The sequence below is a fragment of the Talpa occidentalis genome, unplaced genomic scaffold (genome assembly GCF_014898055.3).
Source record: "Talpa occidentalis isolate TD23 unplaced genomic scaffold, MPIMG_talOcc4v2.1 talOcc4.9, whole genome shotgun sequence".
Taxonomy (NCBI): Eukaryota; Metazoa; Chordata; class Mammalia; order Eulipotyphla; family Talpidae; genus Talpa; species Talpa occidentalis.
In genome coordinates, this window is record NW_023605305.1 from 62,064,246 (window position 1) to 62,091,151 (window position 26,906).

The 26,906-nt window shown below is 41.7% G+C and overlaps 1 protein-coding gene across 3 annotated transcripts in view; it reads right to left on the reverse strand.

Annotated features, from left to right (window-relative positions):
• FGGY (FGGY carbohydrate kinase domain containing) overlaps window positions 1–24,174 on the reverse strand; it is a 401,889-nt gene extending 377,715 nt beyond the window's left edge. Inside the window, exons 1-2 of one of the 3 annotated variants that reach the window (XM_037498322.2) lie at window positions 24,096–24,174; window positions 10,903–11,117 (exon numbers count right to left, since the gene is read on the reverse strand). In XM_037498322.2, the coding sequence (XP_037354219.1) occupies window positions 10,903–11,106 (204 nt within the window). In that variant the 5' untranslated portion in view covers window positions 11,107–11,117; window positions 24,096–24,174. The other 2 variants (XM_054690943.1, XM_054690944.1) reach the window with 2 other exon arrangements.
• Between the last annotated feature and the right edge of the window lie 2,732 nt (window positions 24,175–26,906).

Consider the following 26,906-nt stretch of genomic DNA (forward strand, 5'->3'; position numbering starts at 1 on the left):
AAGCACAAATACCAAATGATCTCAACAGATGCAATAAAAGACACCACCACACACACACCAGGAAAGAAGGGACTTTACACAAAATGATAAAGAGCATCTACAAAGAGTTTTTTCATGGTAAAACCAACAACTTCTCCCTGCCATGAACAAAGATGTTCTCTTTCACTACTTCTCTTCACCCTTGTACTATAGGTTCCAGTCAATGCAGTAAAACAAGAAAAATATAAAAGAATTAAGATTTAAAAAGAGGTTAGTGTCTTCTTTGTTAGCCAGATATGCTCACATATGCAAAAATTCCTACCAAAAGAGTAGTGTATTAACTAAATTGAAATTAAGAAAACAATTCCATTCCAAAACAAATACACTCAGGAATGAATTTGTCAAAAGAAGGTCATGACCTATACCTGAAACTATAAAGTATTGCTACAAGAAGAAACCTATAAATTGGAGAATTGTGCCATAAGGTTGGACATGATTAAGATAGCAAGCTCCTCAATTAATCTCATATTCTTTACAAATGCTATTAAAATCCCAAGTATTTTTTTAGAAATTGACAAGCTGCTCCTAACATATATTGAGAATGAAAAGGATATACACGATTCTAAATACTTTCGCAAAGAAAAAAAAAAAAAAAGGTGAAGAACTCATGCTACGTGATTCAAAAACTTAGGAGCCAGTGGCCATTACTAAGTCAATATCACACTGGCATAGGGATAAAAGTACAGATGAATGGAATAGGCTAGAAAGATAATAAGTAAACCCAAAGACCTAAGGGCAACTGGTTCTTTATAAAGATGCCAAAACGGGGGCCTCCCTGGTGGTGCAGGCAGTTTAGCTCAGCGCTGTGAAGCTCTCCATAGCCTCTGCAGTGCGGGTTCGATCCCAGCTGGTGGTGGAGAAACCCACATGGTGCGGCAGACCTCCCCTGTCTAGCCTGCTGTTCCCCTCGGCAGTGTATTTCAGTCATTCTCCCTGTTCTGTTCCCTGCCCTGTCTCTGGTGAGTCCTCTCACACTCCCGCACATCTGGTCTGATCCTGGTTCTTATATAAATAAAATAAATCTTAAAAAAAAAAAGATGCCAAAACAATTCAGGAAATGACAGTCTGTCAATTGTGCTGGAATAACTTAATACCTATATGGGAAAAAAAAACAAACAAACTTACACTTTACTTCACACCATACACAAAAATTAACTCAAAATATATCACATACCTAAAGCAAAAGAAAACTACAAATCTTGAAGAAGAAATACAGGAAAAAATCTTTGTGGCTATAGATTCAACCAAGATTTATTAAAAAGCAGAATTGATAAAATTTTGATAAATTTAGCTCATCAAAATTTTAAAATTTTGTTTTTCAAAAGAAACCATAAAAAATAAAAAGATAAGCTACAGATTAGAAGAAAATATTTGCAATTATACATTTGACAAAACACTTGCATATCAAATACACAAAGCTCTTATAACTCAATAAGAGAACAACTCAATTATAAAATGGTTAAAAGATCTGAATAAAAGATGACAAAAGATGACATAAAAATAACCAATTATCCATTTAGGAAATATAAATTAGTATCTCAATTAAATACTACTCTACATATAATGAGAACAACTATAATCAAAAAAGGACAAGAATACTGTTAGAAAATTGTGGCTAAAGAGTTGAACTCTCATATGTTATTGATGTAAATATAAAGTACAGCCTTTTTGGGGGACAGAAAAAAATCTGGGATTTTTTTTTTTAATAACTAACCACACCCCCAGCAATATCACTCTAGGTGTCTGTCTGCCTTACAACATGAAAACATAAGTTCACACAAAGGCTTGTATGTGAACATTCATAGCAGCATTGCTCATAATACCTCCAAAATGAAAACAAATCAAATGACAATCTGGGTTTAACAAAATGGTTACACAAAGTGTGGTATATCCACACAATGGAATAGTATGTGGCAAGAAGAGGCACAAACTACTGATATGTAAAACGTGGATGAACCTAAAAGATATTAAGTGGAAGAAGCCAGACACAAAAGAAAGCAAGTTATAAGATTCCAGTTAGAGATTATCTATAACACAGAAAGCAGTTAAATAGTTAACCAAGACTTGGGCTGGGAACTGACTAAAAAAGGCAGTTTTTTAAATGCTCTAAAATTGTATTATGGTGATGACTGCAGACTTGTATAAATTTAATAAAATCACTGACATATACATTTAAAATGAAGAGATTTTACAGTACGTAAATTATACCTTAACCTGTTATGGTATACAATAAAATGTTACACATGTAACAAATGATGTGTAAAAATGTATCTTTGAAAAGTTGAGCGAGGAAAGAAGAAATAGAAAAGAGGTCCATGGTATATTACTAAAGTAAAAAATAAGAAGATAAATGAAACTTAATAAACTTATTAATTTCTAACAATGCAATTAGAGACAGTAGATTTTTTCACTTCTTTAAGTAATTTTTAGAGTTGTAAAATAAAACATTTATTGATTAATTCCTTTTTTTTTACTTTTGTTTATATGATTTCCTTTCATGAAAAACCACGAGTGACCATAATCATTAACATCTCCCATTAACTTAAAACATAATAAATTTTTAAAACCCACAAAAAAGCCTCCCTGGTGGTGCAAAGGGGTTAAGTCGCAGCACTATGAAGCTATCCGCAGCTATTGCAGCAGGAATTTGATACCCTACAGTCCAGGGAGCTGCCTACATGGCGAAGCAGACCTCTCCTGTCTCACCCGCTGTTCCCTTCAGCAGTGTATTTCAGTTAATCTGCGTATTCTTGTTACCCACTCTGTCTCTGGTGAATCCTCTCACCCACTGGACCTCTGGCCTGTACCCTAGTATTTTTTTTTTAAAGATTTATTTATTTATTTATTTATACAAGCACTGGCTACAGTCAGAAGCGCGGGGGGGCGAGAGAATTCACCAGAGCCAGAGTGGGGAACAGAACAGGCAGACTGACGATATACACTGCTGAGGGGAGCAGCAGGCAGCAGGAGAGGTCTGTGCGCCATGTGGGACCCTCGCCCAGTGGCCGGGGATTGAACCTGTGCTGCAGAGGCTGTGGGCAGCTTTGCAACCCAGCGCTCAACTGCTGCGCCACCAGGGAGGCCCTGTACCCCAGTTCTTAAATGCATAAATAAATCTTTTAAAAAAATCCACAACCGTTAACCCCCCAAAGTGTCCATACCCCTCCCCCCAAAAGAAAAGCACTGCCTGTGGACCAATCCCACTTGATCAGTCTGATCACCTTTCTGAACCTCAGTTACCTGAATATAAGGGAGTTTCAAACAATTCAACTGGCTTGAAAGTGTTTTGAAACCAACAGGAAATATAAAGCAATCAATGTCTTATTGTGTTCATAGAATCTCTTTTATGCACAAAGAACAGCAAGCTCTCTGTGTCATGTAAACACATATAAAAATGACAGGCAAAGGCAACTGCTACTGAAAATATTGGATAGACTCAAATCTTCCTAAAATTACGATAGGGGTAAACTTCAAGTAAGAGCAAGGAAAATATTCTTTTCAATCTACTTTAAGACTCCCCTTGAAGATTTACAGAGTTCCACATTCTTACCAAGACCTTTCAGTCATAAGGATTCAGTGACCCCATCTCTAAAATAGAAACCTGTCACAAGGAACTAGAACAATTTAAACGTGATTTGGTTAGGTAAACACGATTAGTTTCTCAGCTTTATCTGGACATGCCCTACAATCATGCTTCTACATGAGTAGGATCACCCCAATGTCCCAATCCCACCCTTCCCCAAAAGATGGATAACAGGGTCACACTACCCAGAAAGCCCCAGGTTGACCTGCTAACCTGAGGACTTTTTTTTATACCCTTATTAATGGAAGAAGAAAGCAGTCTAGTAAGCTCACCCCAACAATTCTGCATCAAGGGAATTTCCCTGGCTGGAAAGAAAGCACATTGCTCTTCTAAAGAATTTCCAGAGAAGATTTCTGCAGACTTACTTGGTAACCTGGTCCATGTCTAACAACTGTCAACTTGTAGCTATGGGGCAGCAAACAAATATTTGGAAAAGGGATTGTGCATTGCTTTGTTCTGACTATGGGAACTGACTCAGTCCTGCATGTGTTTTAAATCACTGGGTCTGCCATATTGGGTGGGGAGAAGGCATTCCTTAGAAACCCCCTCCAGTAAGGAATGGAAGGTCAGAGTCATACCTGCTTTTTTCTTCAGCTCTATTTGATGTCAGAGTCAAAGTCTGGGATCTCACAGACTCACTCCAGCTTCAGCAGAATTCTGTGTAGCCAGTACTATATTCTTTTGAATCTTTATTTGAATTATTGGTTAGTTTGGGGAGCATTCATGGAATTATGAAATTCCTGATTCCCTCGAGCCCATCACCCCCTGTGGCCTACACAATTCAATTACTCACTCCTTCAATTAGTTAGCAAATCTGACCAAATCCCTTTGAGGGTTAGAGTGTCTACTTTTCTGGGCATTTGGGAAAGAGTGGAGAGCAAAATATTTATTTTTTTATATCCCTTGCTCACTGGGAGATTACATGTTAGTAGGAGCCAATAAACCAAAGAAAGTATGTATAGTGTATGTATACTAGAAAGTGAAAAGTCAGGGAGATCAGGAGTGCTGAGAAGGGGAAGTAGCTGCTGAGAAGGTGAGATCTGAAAAACACCTGAAGGACTTGAGGAGTTGACCTTGTGAAAATCTGGGGAGAGTATCTTCCAGGCAGGAGAATAGCCAGTGAAAAGGCACTGAGGTAAAGACAGCAATGAATTAATTAATTCAGCTTGCACAGGGTATATATTGACTGTCATCAGAAGAACTCAATTTTGCAAAATCTACTCTAATGGCTGATGAAATGAATAAATCCAGTCCTACAACATTATCTACACAGCATCTTAGCTTAGGTGTGATGTTATCCCTGGAAGGTGAGCAAATGGAGGCCAAACACTTCCATTTATGACAATGACAAAAATTCTTCCAAGAATGGAAATGCTGAAACTGCCTCTGACTTCTTCTCCACCATCATCACCACATCCTGTTAGAGCTGCTATCCAAAGTCTCTCCATCTTGTCCCTTCTATTCCTCTGCCACCATCCTAACCCAGCCATTCATTATTAAAGCAGTAGTAAGTACCTACATGTGCCAGGCAGGGTACATGTGCTGACCAAGACATCCCAAGTCTCTCAGAGCTTATGCTGCAAAGGCATTTCAGTATCCAGAATTTCATTTTAAGAAACAAACTGCCTCCCAACTGGCCTCTTTGAATTTTCTTTCTGTTCCCCCAAGCCATTCTGAATTTGTTGCCAGATAGGTCAATCTGAAACTCATTAGTGTTCTAGCAGAGCCCCTGGCCAGCCTCAGAAATGGCTCTCCCAGGTTTACTCCATCATCAATTTCAATTTCTTCTCCTCCTTCCCACTAGAAACCTTCTGCTCCATCCAGCATGACTGTCTCTTCACATTCCTTTTTGGTGCTTCTGTCCGTGCTCTCCCTCCTACATTCTGCCTCGGCTTTCTCCATCAGCTGGGAGTAAGGGCATCCTGATTTGTTTAATCAGTCATTCTTTTTATTCTTCCTGAGTCTATTGTGTTAGACCCTGGGTGAGAAAAATATAATTTCTGCCTCCTGATACATGAAACCTAATAAGCCAGATACTAATTTTTAAAAAGATTTTTATTATTTGATTGAACTCATTTCATTTTATTTATTTTATTTCATTATATGGTTTATATAATTATTACTTGATAATAATAAAAAAATAAGCAATTCATAAACCATGTGATACTCTAAAAAAGGAAACATACAAGACACTGTGAAAACATGAAGTGAAAGCAAACTCCACTAGAGGTAATGTTGGGCAAGAAAAAGCTTCTTCCCTGATGAAGTGACTTTTAAACTGTCATTTGACACACCCCTATCCAATGAATACTCTGCAGTAATGGACATGTATACTAGAAAGTGAAACGTCAAGGAGATCAGGAGTGCTGAGAAGGGGAAGTAGCTGCCGAGAAGGTGAGATCTGAAAAACACCTTGAAGGACTTGAGGAGGTGTCCCATACACTGGTAACCAACTACATGTGACATTTGAAATGTGGCTGGTACAACTGAAGAACTGAATTTTTAATTATATTTAATTAATTTAACTAATTTGGTTTCAATAGCCACCTGTGGCTGGTGGCTACTATAATCAATAGTATGGATCTAGGATGACGAGGCATTAAATGTGATGGCAGAAGTCAGGGAGTTGTGCAAGCAGACGAGCTTACATGTGTAGAGCTCCTGAGGTTGGAGGGAGCACTGTGTATTTAAGGACAAGACAGAAGGCTAAGGAAGCACCCTGAAATGAGGTAGCAAAGTTGGTGAAAACCAGACCATGCAGGTGTCCCAAAGGTCATGTTAAGGATTTTGAGTTCTGTCCATATAATAGTGTGGTGCTATTGAACAGTTGTAAGCAAGAGTAACACAATCAAGTTAGCATTTTAAAAAAAAATCAGCTTTTAGAAGAACAAATTGGACTAAGAGCACATATGAGAAGATCTGATAGGTTCTTAGAATTGTTTAGACAAAAGATGAAGGTATGTGATATCAGAGATGGAGAGAATTCCCAGATTTAACACAGCCTGCATTTAAGTTACCACCTAATTCCCAAGGAGATCTGAGGAAAGTCCCATAAGTCCGTGGGTCTCAGTTTTTCTTTTCAACTCTAAAATGGAAGTAACAACCCCTTCCCTTCCTACCATGTTGGGTAAGACTGTGCTTTGTGAGCCACACAGGTTCTGTGGATGGAAGAGCCTAGTGAATGTTATTCTCAATCCCAGGTGAATACTCCCTCTTCCACCCCCACCCCCTCTAACCATCTCTCATGTAGCTGGTACAATTTAGAATATAACAGTACTTCACTGGCTTCCCATGTGTTGGTTTTTTGTATTCAACTAAACTCTTTCATCATTAGGGGTAAAAAACTTTTTGCACACCTCTCCTGATATATTCCAGTGGTTGGCAAAGAGCACAGCACACAGCTGGTACTCAGTGAATGTATGCTGAGTACATAACACTCAACAAATGCATGTGGGCCAAGATTCCTCCAGTTGCTGCTTCTTTATAGAAGTTGGTGCTATTCATACACTAACTTACAATGTCCTTGCTTCAGTGGGGTGATTTAAGACTTAAGTCTCCAAAAAGAGATATGTCTTTAAAATTAGGGACTGGGCCTCCCCTGGTGGCGCAGCAGTTGAGCACTGGGCTGTGAAGCTGCCAGCAGCCTCTGCAGCACCGGTTCGATCCCCGGCAAGGGTCCCACATGGCGCGCGGACCTCTCCTGCAGTGCCCACTCCTTCCTCAGCAGTGCATTTCGTCAGTCTGCCTGTTCTGTTCCCTGCTCTGGTGAATTCTCTCACCCTTCCACACTTCTGACTGTACCCAGTGCTTGTATAAATAAATAAATAAATCTTTAAAATAAAAAAAAATAAATAAAATTAGGGACTGTGTTTACCTGCAGTACTTGTGTGTTCCCACAATAACACTTTAAGTATGTGGGTACCAACCCAATAAAGACCTGTTAACTCTAGGGGGAGTGGAGAGGAAGACAGAGAAGAGGATTTAGAGCCATTTCACTAGGAATCCAGTCCTCTCTTTAATACTTACTAGTTTCAGGGCCTCAATATCCTCATATGTCAAACTGGAGGAATGAAAGTGCCTTTGTAAGTCACAGAATTACTGTAACATTTACTTAAGATTGAGATAACAATGTTTTTTATTTGTTTCTAGTTCTAAGTATTAGAACTAGTATTATATTAGTATTCAGTAATAATTTTACTAAGTACCAAATTTGTGCCAGGTATTGTGGTTGATGCTAGGGGTATAAGGGTGAGCTCATCAAGAGCTCAACTCATGGCTTAAACATGGATAAACAAATGAACAATGAAAATACAGCCTGATAAGAGTTAGATAATGATGAAAGTGTGTTCTGGGGCAGCAGAGAGGACTGTGTGCGGTGCTCTTTGCTAAGCAGCGGAGCACAGATGGGAGAGGTATACAAATGTTTCATGCCTCTAAGGATGACACGGTTCTGATACACCCAAAACCCAACACTTAGAAAGCCAGTGAAAGACCATTTTGCTTAAGTTGCACCAGTTACATTAATAACAGTTGGAGGGAGAGGGAGCAGAAGAAGATTCCAAGGGAAAGAAGAGCCTGTTGAGGTCATCAAAGAAGGCTCTACCCAGGAGGAAATACTGCTTTACAGCTTACCTTAGAAGGACTCAGGACATGGGCAGACAAGGTGAGAAAAGCACAGTCCTGACAGTGAAAACAACAGTCGTTTCATTCATTTGCCTACTCAACAAAATATTACTTGAGCACACCTCAGGGGAAGAATTCCAGGGAAATACAGATGAACAGGAATGAGCCCTGTTCAGAGAGCACATATTTCCACATGAGTAGCCAGCCAGATAAAATCACTTCTAATTCATCATGGTTAATACAACAATCAGGGTAAGCTCCAGGCTCCCCATATGGTAACAAATTCAAAAAAACTTCAGGCAACTTAATACAATGTCCAAGCAGGGGTGCATGTGCAGGGAGAGGAGGCTGGAGAGGGAAGCAAAGGGAAAAGCACATGGGAACACCAGCAAGACCAAGCCTTCCCTGCATTAGTCATGTGACCTTGGGCTGAGGACTTAAATCTTAAATGCTTCAAAACTCATTTCTTTCAGCTCTAAAACAGAACAAAATCTGTATCAAGAGTTTGTTCTGAGGATAAAATGAAATACTGGGCATAAAGTGTACAGATAGTACCTGGCACATAATTAGTGCCCAACAATTGGAAGCCACCGTCATTATTGCTGCAGGAGTTAGCAGCAGTAGTGACAACTGCTGACTTGACTAAGGAAGGAAATAATCTCAGACAACGTGAAATGCTCAGACAATGGGAAAAGCAGTACAGCTGCTCCCCAACTCTTAACTTCCTGAAGTTCTGGAGCAAGAAGAGGCAGGCCAGGATGCATCTTCAGTAACTCTGAAGCAGAGCTTCTTGAAATCTTCCATGAAAGGAACCTGAACCAGATGGGAAATGAGTGAATATTCCCAAGAGATGCCTCCCTTTATCTTAGACATTCTCCTCCATACCAGATATTTCTCTTATCGCCACCATCATAAAAAGGACCATGCCTATTTATTCCAAGCACTGTTACAACCATTTTATATGCCTTACTCATTTAATCCTCATAACAACTCTATGGAGGTAGGTACAGCTATCATTCAGTTGACAGATAAGAAAACTCGGGTAAGAAACATTAAGAAACTTGTCTAAGATGTCAGGCTAATAAACGCTGGAAATGGCTTGTCAGTCTAGGCGCGTCTGGCTCCACAATGTGTGCTCAATGCCATGCTACCTCTCTAACCAAAAAACACTTCCCTCCTTAAGCCTCACACCAGCCATGAGTTGGAACAGATGTGTCATGCTCATCCTCTGCCTTCTGGCGCATGGCCACACATCCAAAGTCCAAGCAAGAGTAGCAGCCTAAGACCCAATAGCCTTATCTGGGTTCGCTACAGTGAGACAAAGGCCCAGAGCACTCATGCAGCTAATGGGGCTCAAAGAGATGACAAGTCAGCCACCACTGGGAGATGATAAAAAATCTACCATTAAACCAAGCTGTACTTAGAGCAGACCTTTCTTAAAGAATCTTTTCATTGGGGGATTATATTTTCTTCTTGACAATTTCCTTAATGGCAAGAAAGGCTATATGTTAGAAGAACAAAGGAGACCCAAGGGCAAAGAATAGAAGAGTCTCCCCAAGGCGGGGGCAGAGAGGAGGAGGAAAGATGAAAATTAAACAGGCAGAAGAGAAGATGTATCCCCTCTTTTATTCCTACATAATGCTCCAGTGCTGCCTACCCCCAACTCCTCTCTCTGCCTTCTTCTCCCAAGGCACTAACAGCAGCCCCAAGCTCATTAAAGTTTAAACCGACTGATCAATACGAACAGAATGGTGAATTGTCCATCTGCAAATTACCAAGCCCTTCATGAATATTTAAGCACCTAAACTAGGAATGGGAGAAGAGAAAACCCAGGACTTGATTTGCTCACCAAAAAAAGGACAAAAGCATCTCTGTTATTTCTGATCACCAGGATATAAAACTGAACAGTCAAGAGAAACTATAAAAATGACGAAATCTTGCCCGATATGCTTCCCTTCCCAAGCCAACAGGCCAATGCCCATCCAAGGTCACTGAAGATGAACATCCCGTATAGTGTTTTGCCCAACCTCCTCACTTTCTCCAAACACGTCATGTTCTCGTTCTACCATGCCATGGCACATGCTGTTCCCTCTGCCCACAGGGAGGTTCCGCTCACTTGCACACCTCGAAGGCAGAATGATCCAGTGACTAAGAGTACAGAACTGGATTCAGATTCCTTAGCTGCCAGCCTTGCCTACTACTAAATGCATGAACTTGGGTAAGCGGCCCAACCTCTGTGCCTATTTCCTTGTCAATAACATCAGGCAATAATTAATAGTACTACCTTCACAGCATTGGTGTGAGGATTCATGATGCTTGTTCACACTTTTACATGCCATTGGGCACGCAGGGAAGGCACAACAGACGTCATCTATGATTATCAGCAACTTCTTCCACCTCCGGATGGCCCTGACCAAATCCTGCCTGCATAGTCCCCATCTTTCATGCTGTCTACCCTAAGCCCTTCAGGGGTAGCCCTTTCCTCATCTTCATCAGAGACATTTCATTATTGGTCTGTGTCACTAGACTGTACGCCCCTAAGAGGGGACTAAGTCTAAAGGTACCCCAGCCCAATGCAGTCCCTGGCACCAGGTGACAGGTCACACAGCTGGCAGGTGGGAGCAGGCGAGCAGACACAAGGAGAGCTATACCCATACCTTCGTGACAACGCAGCAGGCAGCCCAGATGTCCTCGGAAGACTGCTCATGGTGGTTGAATTGAGGCTCCCACTTCTTAGTGGGCTGCTCTGCAAAGGCCACAAGGACGCCCTTCTGATCCACCAGAGCTGCACGGACACTGCCTGTCCCAACGTCCACACCCACATAGTAGCTTTTTGATTCTTGATCTCCGCTGCGCATCATGATCCCGCCACCTGTGGTGGTCAAAGGCAAAACCACATAAACCAGAGTCAAGCACAAGACATCTTGAAAGTGGATATAAACACTGAGCAACTAACTAGCGGGGCAGTTATTTATTCACTCAACAAAAATGGAAGAGTTTAATGGTTACCAGAGGAAACAGGGAGAAAGGAGGAAGGGATAAGAGAGAGAGGTAAATGGGGTACTGACCTAGGTGGCTGGGTGGAGGGTGAGTGGAACAGGTGAGAATAAGAAGTAAAAATGTAACCCCCAAATTAAAACGGTTTAAATAAATAAAAATGGGAGGGGGGATGGTGAGTGTTAACAGTGTGTCAACAGGCACGGAGCTAGTGGGGGAGAACCAGACAGGCCTCAGACATGGAGTTCTCATCCTTGGAAGGGAGTAGATGAGATATTAAGCATCTATAAACAACTGATTTATTCATGCAAAGTCATGATATAGAGTACAAAGTGCTGTAAGGGTAAATAAAGGGTAACAGGAAAACATAAAATCCAGAAGGAATAGACAGACATTATTCTCATTGAATTTAATTCAAAACAAGGAAAGCAGTCATGGTACTGGAAAGGATCCTCATCTTCTGTGTCAGTCATCAACAAATTACCTACTGAGCACCTATCTGTGCCAATCACTGTGGAAACTAACACATTGCCGTTACTCCTAATATTCTGGAAGGTAAATATATTTTTATTTTACAGGTAATCCAGGTGAGATTCCACGAAATATGTGACATTTTGCTTAACGCTGAGTCCACACTTAGGAACAGTAAATGCACATTATTATGATGAGCATTACACTGATGGGGAAGCAGGCCTGAGAAGTTCAGGAATTCACCCAGCCTCCCTCAGGAGCAGCCTGGGCCCACAGTTCCACAGTCATGTACTCCCAAGTCTCACACTCTTTGCAACAGTCAGCAGTACAGGTTTGCAGAAGAAGTAGATATATTGCAGCAATGCCATGAAATAACTAGGAATTGGGAAGGAGCCTCCAGGGAGACAGGATCAGGAATTTGTTAGACAAACTGTTTTCCTGACAGACTCCTCCTGAGTTACAAGGAAATCTGACCAGAGAACACTCAGGAATTCCTTGGCCTCCACTGCCACTACAATTCCCTTTGGCCAGATTAGCCCGCATGAACAGAAAACTCGTAGAGATTTTCATTTTCCAGCCTGGTCTTTCAAAGGAACAGAATGAGCCCCTAAGACAGGGCACTGTGAACATACTACAGCTCCCCCGGGTGAGCTCGGGGCCGAGCACCCAGTCTCATCTCAACCTCAGTGGTATCCTGTACCCTTGCACTTCAAAGTCACACTTGGGGATTCTAAAAGGAAAGCAGTCAGCAGATGTTCTGTCACTGCTTCCTGGATATTCATCCCAGTCAAAAACAGCTTCATTAGAAGTGATTGCTTGAACTTAATCCCAGTGGTTTCCCACTGCATTTGCCCCCTTTTGCTTTCTGGCCTCAGTGCATTCTCACATTCTCTCCCTCACTCACAACCCTACACCAATTTTCAAACCATTCATTCCTCCTTTCATTTAACAGAGATGCCTTTCTTTCAAACACCACTCTAAGGAAAAATTAAATAGATCAAAGAACCGCTGCGGTGGAAGGAAAGATCACCCTTGTCCCACCTCTCACCCCACCCCCACCCCCTTCAGCAGTCCCTCTGCTGGGACTTCTGCAAGAACTCGGGATGGCAGGAAACCACTGGCCAAGGGCTGTGATCTAGCCTGAGGTCTTCAGCATCCCAGGCCCTCAGGAGCCTTCACCTGCCGGCTGCCAGTCACAGGTAATGCCACCATGCCCTTTCTCACGCCAATCTCCAGACCCTCGCAGGTGCATCAGGCCACTAGAGGACTGCCCTATCACCCACAGCCTTTTCCTCGAATTCCTTGTGCTCTTGTCTGCCTGGTGATCAGGGACTTCACATTCAGACCCAGCCCAACCATCACCTCTCCAGGGAAGACTTCCAAGACCTTCTTTGTCCCTTACTTATATTCAAAGGATGCCACCAGAGCATCCTGACCCCACTTTGAAAACTTACTATTCTGAATGATGGCATTTTTTGCTTCCATGTCTGTCTCCCTTACTAGTCTGAACCTAAAAAACAGAACTTACTGATTTCTGCATCCCAGCTCCGAGCACAGTGTGTGGTAATAATCAGTTGTCAGTAAGCTTTACTGAGTGAATAACTGAATCAGAGAATCAATAGAGAGAAAGATAAACAGGTTTCTAGTTCTAATAGTTTGAATTCCTAAGTTTGTCCTTACATACACCAATATTTTGTCTTGATTCTAATCTTTGTAGGCTCACTCATTCAACATTTACTGGATGCTTACAAACACACTTTATGAATTCTAAGATAGTCATATTTCAAATTTAGCTTCTCTAAAAATCAGAGTGATCTTACAATCACTGGCATCTTATAATTTATTGGTAGCATTTTCTTTTTTTTTCTTAGTGGTTTATAAAAGTGATGCATCTTGCATTCAGTGATGGATATTCAAAGAAACGAATACTGTACCAGACACTCTGCTAAAAGCTAAAGATATAGTGATGCACAAAATAGGTCAGTATTTTGGTTCAGAGCTTGCCCAGGTTTTTACCTGCAAATAGGAAGAAGAATGACCAGCACCACCTACCCTACTCCACGCCCTCCTCATCCCTAGCTCTCACTTTGCTTGGGATTCTGTTAGGTTCCCAAAGTCTCCACTGTGAAGCAGCCCCGGGGTGCTGCTCCCTAACACCAATTTTGGCATACTAACAACTCTTTACCCTTGACTAGAACTTTCTAAGATTATCCTAAATGCTTTGGGAAGAAACACTGATATAAAGAGGAAATGAAGAATCTATATACACTTTCTGGCTTACACAGATCTGGCGAGACACCACCCAGGCCTCTCTCCATTCCTGCCAGCCCCTGCTCCTCGCGCTAGGGTTCACTTCAGACTGTCTTCCTCTGCAGGGAGTTTATCACCTGTCTATTCACTACCCAGATATTCTGATTCATTTCCAGGAAAATCCAAAGCAAGAGATTTGCACTCATAGGCCTATCCCAATTCTAGTTCGGAGACCACCTTAGCTAAAGCAGAACAAGCCCATACAGAGCCCCACATCGTATAATAAGCAGAGCTTTACTAATAGAATGTTAACTCCCTTGCTGCCCAGTCACAGCTGCCTCCCCAGATCAGCCCAGTGCCTGGCACATAAGGGAACTTAACATGACTCTGTCTCACTGGAAACCCTTAAACCCATCATTAGGGAAATAATGAAAGGCACCATGTTTTCTGGGTATCAAATACTCAGCTAAGCAGATTGCTTACACTACCACTTTTAATCCTGACATGAATCCTTGAAGATAATTGCCATTATTATCCCAATGAGGAGGAAAATGAGTCCTGGACAGGTAGAGTAATTAATTGTTCCACTATGCATATAACAAGTAAAGGAGAATGATCCCATTCCCTCTGGCTCTCAAGACCCTCACCATGTCAGGATGCGATCCTGCCTGATACAGGTTCATTTATTAACTGTTTGACAAGGACCCTGCTAGATGTCCCAGCCTGCCTGGACCAAGAGTGGTAACTCAGAAACCAGGCTGTCTATCTTCAGAGACTGAGCCTCTTCCAATGCCAGCCACTGCCTCTCTTCAGCAAACCACTCATTCCTAGAACACATCTCAAAGGCATCATTCAGGAAGAGTCAAACCCACAGCAGCAGGGTGGCACAGGTGGAACCAGGTGACATCCTGGTTCATTTATTTTTTAAGAAACGGATCCTAATTTAATATTCAGCTCATCATTTCCCCCATTACTATAGTTTTAAGCGTGCTCTTTGAGATTGTTTCCACATGTGGACCCTGAAAGCACGGAAGTAGAGAAATCCAAATCCTTGGGCATCTTCCCTGAAATTCAACACTGTGATTTACAGAAATTCTGCAAGATTGTCTACAACTTAGATCCCTGGCTCTTCTCACTCTTGTCCTTTGTTCTTGGGTCATAGGTACTATCTGTTGTGTCCTGGACTCCAACCATATTCAACTAGTTCTCTTAGCCTCAAAAAACAAAGCAAATGGGGCCTCCCCAGTGGTGCAGTGGTTGAGTGCTGGGTTGCCAAGCTGCCCGCAGCCTCTGCAGCGCCGGTTTGATCCCCAGCAGCCAGGCGAGGGTCGCACATGGCGCGCAGACCTCTCCTGCCACGCCCACTGCTCCCCTCAGCAGTGTCCTCCATCCATCTGCCTGCTCTGCTCTCCCCTCTGGCTCTGGTGCTTCTTTTTTTTTTTAATTTTCTAGAGGCATGTCTTATTTATCTATTTGTTTGTTTGTTTGTTTGGTTTATACATGCACTGGGTACAGTCAGAAGCCGGGAGGGCGAGAGAATTCACCAGAGCCAGAGCGGGGAGCAGAGCAGGCAGAAGGACCGAAGTACACTGCTGAGGGGAGCAGCGGGCGGCAGGAGAGGTCTGCGCGCCATGTGGGACCCTCCTCCGGTGGCTGGGGAGCAGCCGGGGATCGAACCGGCGCCGCAGAGGCCGCGGGCAGCTTCGCAACCCAGCGCTCAACCGCTGCGCCACCTGGGAGGCCCTGGCTCTGGTGCTTCTGACTGTACCCAGTGCTTGTATAAATAAATAAAATAAAATCTTTTTTTAAAAAAAAGATTTTTAAAAATAAAAAAAAAAAACAAATGGAAAATATCTTTTTCTGATTTTTTTTAAAGGATCAGGATTCTTCTGTGTGCCCAGCACCTTTACACATGTGTTATTCTCATCTCACTAACACCCAATCAAGTGGGTAAACCCATCTCCATTTTATACTTCAGTGAGATATGGGAACTTGCCCCAAGTCACATAAAGAATAAACAATAGAATAAAGATCTGAATCCCAGGTTTCACAGCCAGTTTAGGGTTCTTTCCACAACACCAACCTGAAACTGGAAACCAAATCCTTTGATCGGTTTCTTCAACAGGACCAACTATACATATAGCAATAACTAGCATTTATTCCGCACTGCTCTGCAAATCGCCCACATGGTGTTAAGTTTCCCTTTAATCCTCATAACAACCCTGTGAGGCAGGCAGAATGAGTCCATTCTCAAGTGAAGAAAACTGAGGGTTTCAGAGATAAAGCTGTTTAGGGTCACAGAGCACCTTAAACAGAGGAGCTGTGATTCCAGGCTAAGACTGGGCAGCTCCAAGCCTCATTTATGAATGGTGAGCGTGAGAGTTTGGGTTTCAACTCATTCTTTTTAGGCAAAGAGGGATACTCTGAAAGGAAAAGCAACAGTTGGGTGATCAGACAGGGACAAATAAGGACCTGGACTGTAGAGGCCAAGAGGAAAATTAGGGAGAGAAATTAGAGCTGTGCCACACCAAGTCTTAAGGCATGCCTCCCTACTCAGTCTACCAGAGGCTTCCAGGGCCAGAGAAATCCACCTGCCCAAGTCCCCAGCATGGACTGAGCTGATATGTAGCCCCGATTCAGGATCAAAGGACTGCTCTTATGACAAATATTTATACGGATCATTAAATAATAGCCAGTATAAATATTATCAGGAATGAGCCACAGGAAACCACAGACTTCACAGCTGATTCTTCAGCAAATACGCAAGCTGCTGAAATAAAGCTTGAAAGGAAAAGAGGGATATGGACATGGGAGGCTATTTCTTTGCAAAGTTATTTCAGCAATTCAAGAAGGGAGCTGATGCTGTGCTGAAATACTGGGCTGAAAGCTAATCATTTGGGGGCTGTCCTGTTATTTCCCCCCCGCCCATCTTTACCCCTAAACAACCTGAGAGCTATAGTGTTATTTCCTAAGACTAACCCCCACACATCCCATCCAGAGAGGATGACTTACCTCCAGAGCTCTTACTTAAAGAGTTACTCTTCCAGGATGGATTTGTGACAGTGTCCACAGAGACAATATCCCAGGGATCTAAAAAAGAACTCAGTATCTTCTTTCAACTTTGATCTTTGGACTTTGCTGAGAGCTCATGTTCAGGAGTTCTGCACTAATTATTTGTTTAGTTATATTGCAATCAAAAGGTTGGTAAGTTTGGGAAGAAAAACATAGCAATGAGTACATGTGCCCACATCAGTCTTAACAGAAATAATTAAAGGCCACTTTAAATGCATCTCACATGCTCTAAGGTGGTGAGAAAGTTCAGAATTGGAAGGAGAGAGCTAATGTGACAAAAATAAATGGTTTTCTTTTGGCTTTATCAAAAATACACAAGGAAGGAAAAACTTTAGCTTTCTGACAGGTACTTTTCCTCTTACAGTCAAAGACTGACTCCTATATATCAAATCTTGCAGTATTCCTTGCAAGTCCCAAGTCCTAAGCCATAGTTGTATAACTGAATACAATAGTTGAATACAATAGTCAGCAAAAGTTGTATAACTGAAATTATACAACTGCAGTACCTAACACAGTGCCTGGTCTAGGGCACATAAAAACAGCAATAAATATTAGGACTGTTACCATACACCAACTTTCACTTCCAACAGCAAATGATCTCTGCACACCTACAATCTTTTAATATGGACCATTTATACCTAGGTGTTCTCACCATAACTGACAGCTCAGTTCTAGTAAACAACTCAAGAATGAACTGCTTCCTCTGGACTAGAAGGCTGGGATTACGAAATCAAAAACTGTATGATCTGATTCTAGAAAGTTGACAATTTAATGGAAGAATCTGATGTTTGAAAATCAAATGGCGATGCCTCAAGTTATTTCTACTTTATGCCCTTCAAGAGAAATCTAACAAACCTGGTAAAACTACATGTGGGTGAAGTAGTTTTATGTTGACACCAGAGCACTAACCCTATTCTAGGAGCTCAGCATCCTATTCCAATTCCACCTTTCTCCATAGAATGCAGAGACATTAGCTGGTAAAGCAGTGTCAGTTTTCTGTTTTCATCACATTTCCTACTACCAGATCAAAAACTTGATATTTTTCAAGATGCTGAGCATCTTCATGGCATGGTGTAAGCCCATTTAAAGACAAACACGAATAACTGGAGGAAGGGGTGATATTAAATCAGACAGCGGAAAGGGTGCTTGCCCTTTTAAATTAGAAATTGGGTTCTAAAGGGAAGAAAAATCAGAATTGATCAAATCTCCATGTCTGCCTCACAATGTGGTAGCCACAAGGATCAAAACTGAGCCAGTCCTGGATGGTGACCAAAGCTACCACTCTCCAAGAGCCACAGAGGCGGATATGGCAAAGCAGCAGTCACAGAGAAAATACAAAATCCAGCCATGTTGAGGCCAAGTGCATAGTATAGGTCCTAAAGAAATCCTGGATGGAAACTCTGATTCATCAAGTGACATCCCCAAACTCCACCAACACACATCGCCTGAGAGCAAATTAAACTCTGGATCCCCCTTGGCCTCAGCCATAAAACCCTGCTCACTCTCTCTTCTCTTCTGTTCAACCCTTGTGATTCAACAAAGCAACTCCTTACATGTTGTAACACCTTCCAAGTCCTTTGCAATGTCCCACCAAACTATTCTTTTTGCAAAGAAATGACGGAGAACCCATATTTATAACATCCATCAAAATGTGCACTGTTTCCATTTATACCCGATTCCTGAGGGCATCAATATCCCATTGATGGGCTCAGAGCCTGTAGATGAAGGAAGCTGTATGCAAATTTAGGTTTGTCTGAGCCATGTCTGAACCAGGAACCCTGCTACCATCTCTGACATGACGTGGCTCTCCATACTAACCAAGCTGCCTTCAGCCTGGGCACACTAGCAATGCACTTTCAAGTCTACTTGCGCTTCTCAGACACTCAATCATTAGAAATACCTTCTCCAGGCTCCGATCCATGTAGACTACATCATGTAACTATAAACTTTATGTAACATTATGTAGATATGTTACATATTAACTTCAAATGTTCTGCCCCAACTCCAGATAAGCACAGAGTGGTGTAGGGTAGTAATGGAGGGATGGAGGGAAGAAGAGGGTTACTAAGTTTGGGGGGAGGGGAAGGTTATTAAAACATAAAAGAGTCAAATATCTCTTAAAATAAGACTTTAAGACTGTCTTTCCCCTGGAGAGTTCTAGAAACAATATCAGCAACCCTCTCTTCTGTGTAACCCACCGTGCTCCTTTCCTGGAACAATCTCCCCCTTGACCTTGGCCCCACTTCCACAGGCACATTTCTGGAGGGAGAAGGAAGATAGAGAAGGGGCCCAACTTAGACCCTAAGTTCACTAAAAGCCAAAGATTTTCTCCCTCTGTCACTTTCTTCTCCAGAAGACTGTTGTTGATTTGCTGACATAATTAACTAGGAAATGATTTTCTGCAGAACTAACCAGACCTTCAAAGCAATGTCTTTAGCATTAGCATATTGGCCGAAATCCACAACTTTCCCAAGAAAGTTACTCAAATTCAAGCAACAGAAGAACCCACCAACTATAATGACTACTGTCAAATGTCAGCAAGTCCAGGAAGGACTCAGGACAGCATTAGGTAAAGCAACAAAATCCACTCCCCTACACAATCTTGCAAAACTCCTTCCTCAGAGGCAAGGCCAAGTCTGAGGTTGGTTAAGGTCTTTGGCCTCTTCTTGTGTTTATCTGTAGCTGAGGCATGGCCAAGCAGCTTTAAGATCCAAGGTGAAAGGCCTGAAGAATAAGTTATTTGAAGATTAAACATTAGACTTGAAGAACTGGCTAGCCTGCCATTTTACAAACATGCCCTGTCAAAATTACCAAGAGCCAAACACAGGCTTAAAGACCACCAATGCTTCTTTATTTGGTCCACAAGGACCTAGCAGCTGTGGTTCCTGCCTGCCTTTTTAATCTTAGCTCGCTATCCGCTCCTCAATCTCAACCCTTTCTACTACAACCTACAAAACTATTGATATGAGGAACTACTAGTGACCCCTCCAAATATGGGGTGCCTGGGTCACACAGTTCCCTCTTTCTTGTGATTGCAATGATACAAACTTGCATTTCACAGAAAATTTAATGCACTGAATATATATGAATCTTTAACTTCACACAACATATAATACAAATCAAAACAATACCGAGAGAAATTTTATACTTAACAAATAGATAAAAATTAAAAATTTTGATAATACCCACTTTGGGCAAAAGTGTGAGGAAATAGGCACTCTGTATACTTTCAATGGGAGAGCAACTGATTCAACCTCCTTTAGAACAATTTAGCCATGTCTGCCCATTTTCAAAATCTACCCTTTTACCTAACAATTCAACTTCTAAGAATTTATGGGTCAGTTTGCCTAAAAGATATGTACAAAAATATTCATTACCACCTTTTCTTATAAAGGCAAGAGAACATTCACAAAAACCTGGAAGCAAATTAAATGCTAAAATTGATACATATGTAGCTGTTAAATCAATGAGAAGGAGCTAAAGAAAAATGTTAATTATATATTATTAAGTTCTTAGATACTATAATATGAGCCCGTTTGCTTTATTTTTTTTAAAGAGGATAGAGCATCAGTGGCTCTTAAAAGATGGTCTCCAAAAGAACAGCATCAGCTACACAGGGGAACATGCTAGGAATGCACATTCTGTACCACGTACAAAACATAACTTAAGATAGTTGGTAAGAGTAAGTGTAAAACCAAAAATAATACACTTTTCTTTAAAAAATAGACAATATTTGAGACTTCAGGTTAGGGGAGATGTCAGATATAACACTATAACCACGATCCATAAAGATCGACACCATGAAAATTACAAATTGATAAACTTCATCAAAATTAAGAACTCTGATTTCCAAAAGACAGCATTAAAAAAGGCCGGCCACAAAATGGAAGATAGTCACAAATCACAGATGTGATAAATAACTTATAATGAGAACATATAAAGACCTTTCCAAACTCATTAAGAAAACAAACAGTCCAATTTTTAAAAAATGGACAAATGAGTTAATAAACATTTCATCCAAAAATGTAGACACAGGGCAAATAAGCTCATGATAAGAAGACTAAAATTAGCAGTCATTAGGGAAATGCAAATTAAAACCACATTATTTGCATGGCCAAAATTAAAGAGAGTGACCACATCAACTGTTAGAGCCAATGAGAAGCTTCATACACTGGTAGGGGAGATGCAAAACAGCACAATTACTTTGAAATACTGTTTGGCTGTTTCTTAAAAAGTTAAACACACCTACCATGTGAACTAGCCATTCTACTTCTAGATATTTACCAAGAGAAATGGAACCATATGTTCATACAAAAACTTAGACACAAATGGCGATAGCAGCTTTAACTGCAAATAATACAAATATCCATCAACAGGTAAATGGATCAACAAAGCATGGTTTAGTCAGACAATGGAAGACTACTCAGCAAATAAAGGAATGAGCTATTTGTGTACACACAACAGGGATGAATCGCAAGATGATAATGCTAAAAAAAAACTACCACACACAAAAAATGATACTGTATGGCCCCTCGCCCCAACATCCTAAAAATATCTAAAATAATCTACAGTGACATAAAACAGACAATTGGTTGCCTGGGGGGTCAGGGGAGAAGGGACGGGATTAGGAGTGAGGGAAGAATTGCAAAGGAGCACAAGAAATCTTTAAAGTGTTATGTACATTCTTCACCTTGATTGTGATGATAGTTTCATGGCTAGATATACATGTGCCCAAACTTATCAAATTAGATGCTGTAATAGATGGCTTATTGTATGTCAATTAGACCACAATAAGACTGTTGGGGAAAAAAATCAATCCCCCCACCCCCAATAGGGAATGATTTCTTTTCCCCTATGGTACCTTGACTGCTACATTCTTTCTTCTTCCCCTATATTCAATCAGTAACTAATTTCTAACCATTCTATTCTAACCTCTCCAGTAAAATAACTGTGACCATCACCCATCTCTCATGGTGTAATACCGTCTCTCCAGTCTTCACTACTCCAATCCATTCTCCACTCTGCAGTCAGAGTAAGTTTAAAAACACAAATCTGAGTGTCCATTCAGCAGCTCCTACTGCTCTGGAGATACATCTCAAACTCCCTTAACATGATCCACCTGACCCTCCTGGATCTAGCCCTTTCACTCTCCCCAAACTCATTTCTCATGGTTGCCCACCTCACCTTTTCCTGCACAGTAACAAGAATCAACAATATGGCACAGCTGTTCCCAAATCAGATCATCTCCCTCCCCTCTTGTCTTTCTCCATTCCACTCAGAGGGAAGCTTTGTAACCCAATTCAGATATTGTCTCCTCCAGGAAGTCTTCCTAAAACCACACATTGGACCATTTGCCTTTCTCTCCATTCCTGAGAGCTTCTCTCTACCCTGCCATCACATGAAGTTCACTATCATACAATACCCCTCACCAGGCTAGAAGTAAACAAATGAGAGTTTGAAAGCAGAGACCAAGTCTTACTAGTCTTTACTTTCCCAGAGCCTACCACAGTGCCAGGTCCAGGATATGTGCCAACAGATTAGTGAACAAATGAATGAGCAGAAGGACAGATAGGGGTGATCAACTCTTGTACCATCTGAGTTGTTTCTACATTCCACTTTATAAAAAAGATGGGCAATGCAAGGGTAAGTGATCTCAGCAGTACATTCTGGCAAAATATTTCAAATTCCCTGCTGCATAGGGGAGAGCAGTGTGTGAAGGTGGGAAGGGGTTCCGAGCACTCTGACTGGGTGTCTGAGTTACTGCAAATTGTTTTCAAAACCAGCTGCTTATTGACTGTGATTTAAACTAAGTGAAAATAGAGGGAAAGGAAACCAGATTCCAGAAGACAAGGCCCACAGCAATAATTAACACAGCCTGGAAGAAGGCCCGATCTCCTCCCAGTACGCTTCTTAATTTCATCCAGAAAGACACAGTTCTCCACCCTCTGGGTTATTCCCTTGTCCCAAGATACAAGTTTTGACTTCTAAATCCATCCAGGGAGGCTCCCAACCTCCCTCCCCTCCAAAAATCAACCTCCAGGCTCTTTTCATCTACTCTGCTGTTCCCCCAGTCATCCTTATTAACAGTACTTGGAGCCTCCCCACTATGAGAGCCTCTTCAGCTGGTCTCTCTAACCGCCAGGCCAGTGGCCATCAGGTCAAGAGCCAAGCGCGAAGGCCTCATTAACAGGAGATTCCCAGAAGCCCAAGAAGCAGTCAAAAGGCTGCAAGACCCAGCTGGCCACTTTAAAAGTAAAAAAATCAGGATATAGACTTGGTGGGAGGAATGACTGGGAAAGCAAGCAAAACAAAACAAAGCAAACCTCTACCACCTAAATAAATGCCACAAACTCTGAGTAGACTTTCTTTCCTACTGATTTGCAATTCAAAAGCATAATCACTTCCTCCTCCTGATTTCCTATTTTAAAAATTAACCTAATGACTGTTCTTCCAAACCTAATGCCTGACCCTTTAATTTAGGGACAAAATTAGTTAAAACAAGAAGTGCTTCAGTGGAAAACAGTCAGTGATTAAGGAAATTCACCATTTTGCAGCTTGAGGATCTTTAAAAGGGGAAATTAGTAAAAACAGAAAGCTACTCCCAGGCCTCTGGCACCCAGGATTATAGTAACTGATCAAGTACTACACCATCCGAAAAACTGCACCCAATACATTAGCATAAAAAACTGAAAGCACTTAAAGTTGCAGGCAGCACTGCCCTTAGGCTACTACTTTAGGTAGCAAGATTTTACTTAAAGGGCTCAAAAATGCCCAGGGAAACTTTCTGGCTGCAGTAAAGGCCGACCCTTCCCTGAGTGGCCTGGACGCCTCGCCCAGGAGAGGATGCAGGGCCCCCAACCACGTCCCGGGAGTCAAGGTCCAGCTGGCGGGAGACCCTCGCGGCCAGGGGCAGAGGAGCAAGGGACGGCTGCCACCGCAAGGAAAAGGAAATTAGTTGTGGGCCCGGTGCGCTCTCCGTTAGGAGAACGTGCTTGCAGCGAGCCTACGTACTTGCAGAAGCTCCGCGTGCACAAGTGAAACTGAGAGGATGGTCACTTACTTGTCCAATCTGAAATTACATTATAGCTAGGGCTCCGCCAGGCGCTGCGCGCAGCCCCACCGAGCGCGAGCTGGGCGGTCCCCGCAGGCGACTTCGGCTCCGCCCCGCCCCTGGCCCCGCCCCTACCGGACGCGGCCCGTGTAAAACGTAGCCCGATTGGTTCTTTAAACCCGACCTGTGATTGGCCCGCCCTTACGCCCCGCCCACTTCGCCTTGGGCAGGTTTGGTCCCGGAGATTCCAGTTCTGCTGCCGGCTGGTGGCGGGCGTGGCGCCCTCCCTCCCGCCACGCCTGCCTTGCTGGAGTTTTAGAGGTGCTCTGTCCACTCGTGCTGCGGGTTTTCAGCGTAGGGCTTGTCTCTCAGAATTCACGTACACAAATTCTCGGCAGCCCCGATAGGTGCGTGTGTCATATGTGGATCCAACACCAGGAATGTTGTTGAAGGATGCAATAGTAATCATAATATTTATTAGATGCTTTGTGCCAGAGCTTGTTTCTGCTACTTGACATGAATTTATTCATGTAGACCAACCCTCTGCAGTGATGCCACAGTCTGTAATCTATAAAACATGGGCCTTTGAGAAAGTTACAATCTGGTGGATTCTGGAACAGATTTACCTCATTTAATCTTAACAATCCTTACTGTCCCAATAAGCTAGATACTGCTTATCGCTATTTTACAGATGTGGGAAGTCAGAAAAGTTGTGGCTTGTTCTGAGACACAGTAAGTAACCAGAGGGAAATAACGAGCTCCAAGCTCCGATTTTAGCTATTTTCTTTGAAAATGCATATTCCCAGGTTGATGAAACTCAAGATTTGGAAGATAGCTTAACAAATCCAAACCCCTTGTTTTCCTAGAAAATCCAAACCCTTTGTTTCCAAGTAAAGGGAAGTGATTTTTCTAAGGACATATCAATTCTGAAAGGTAAGCCTAGGTAATGACTAATTTTATTAACCTGAACTATGTGTGTGTGTTTTATATTTATTGTCTAGTATCATCATAACAAGCTCAAAAGTCAATAGATTCCTCTATCTTTGCCACAGAGGTGAGGATACTGACTCAATAAGGGTGAGGTCACATGATTAGTTGCATTTCTGCTAAGAACCCAGTGTTGGAGTAATTTTCTGACTTCTACACCATGCTCGTTCATCTTTCATTTACAACAACTATGCACATATCCAGCATGGACTCCTTGGGAAGATAAGAGGTACTGGAATCAGGTCACATAGCAGCTGTGTGACTAGCAGTGTATAACAAGACTAATAACATTAAAACCTATTCTTACCTTTGCAAAGTGTTGTGAAGAGCAAAGGAGGTAATAGTTATGAAAATGCTTTGTCACATGTTAGATGCTGAATACATATAAGACTGCTTCCATCCAGTGTGCCCCAGAAATGAAATAAATGAAATTATTTATTCCATTCACTGGTTATCTCATAAACTATAGCAGGAGGTTGCATCTTAACTAAATTTGAATTAGTGTGGACTTGATGCCTGTCCTTTATGGATGACTCTGTTTCTCGTTTGTGTGTACTTGATATTTTAATTGTTTGCTCTTATTATCATATTGTCACTATTATTGACAGCAGCTAGAGTATAATTACTGAGGCTCCAGAACATTTGTGAACCAGGAGAGAATCTCCAGAATGAGAGCCACACATATCAAAGCAACAAAGTGAAAGGGCTTGGGTTCCTAAAAACATGTAGTACCAGCACACCACCCCAAACTACTTCCAGAACTCTACGTGAAAGAAACAAAGTGCTGTATTGTGCAAGGCACTTTTCGTTAATGTTTTCTGACATATGGGGCCAAGCCTAATAATAACTGATTTAACTTACCTGGTAGAAATCCTATAGCAACTCTACAAGGTGATAAATGCAGAAACAGACCCAAAGGGCATAAGTAACTGGTTCACCTAGCAAAGTTGTAGAGGTAAAATTCTGAGGCCAATTCTCATTCTCTTTTTCAATTATGATACACTGCCTATTATGAATTAATAAATTGATTTTTGCAATTATTTCCATTTTATTCATTTTGTAAAGGGCCCAATAGTAAACATTTTCGACACTGTGGGTCATACAGTCTCTGTTGCAAAGACTCAATTCTGCCTCTGTGATGCAAAAGAAATGATAGCAGATAGTGAACAAGTGAATATGACTATATTATAATAAAATTTCATTTACAAAAGCTTGCAACACGCTAATATGACTACAGACCTTAGCTTGCCGCTTCCTGATGTGTTTATTCCTGATGTCCCATCATAAAAGTGCATGGGAAATTCATTTCAGAAGGTGGAGCAATTGGGACATTACAGGCATGTTCGCAATGTTGGCTAACATAAAGTAAGTGCATGGCACTTACTTAAAGTAAGTGACTTACTTAAAGTAAGTGCATGGCCCAGAAGAAAAATCCAGAGTCATGAGATCTGGGTAAGTTCTTTTATGCCACTGAAACCAGAGCCATATCCCAGACCACCCCCACTTGCCTAAGCTTATATTAGCAACAAAGTGCAATGCAAATGTTATCTGTACATTCCTATTTTCCATGGTTGCAGGGAAGCAAGGGCAAGATGATGTATGTAATCACATTTGAAAAGCTATAAATGTTATCCAGCTAAATGGACATTGCTTCACCTCATTGGGCAATATATTCTGCCTATATCCTTCAGTCCCCAGTCCTTCTTTTCATCACAGAACTCACAGAATGCATCAAATGCTAATTATTAGTTTATTGCTTTTCCTCCTCAAGTCTAAACAAAAAGTTACTGTTTTGCTTTGATTAGAAGATTTGATTATTAGAAAGTCTAGACA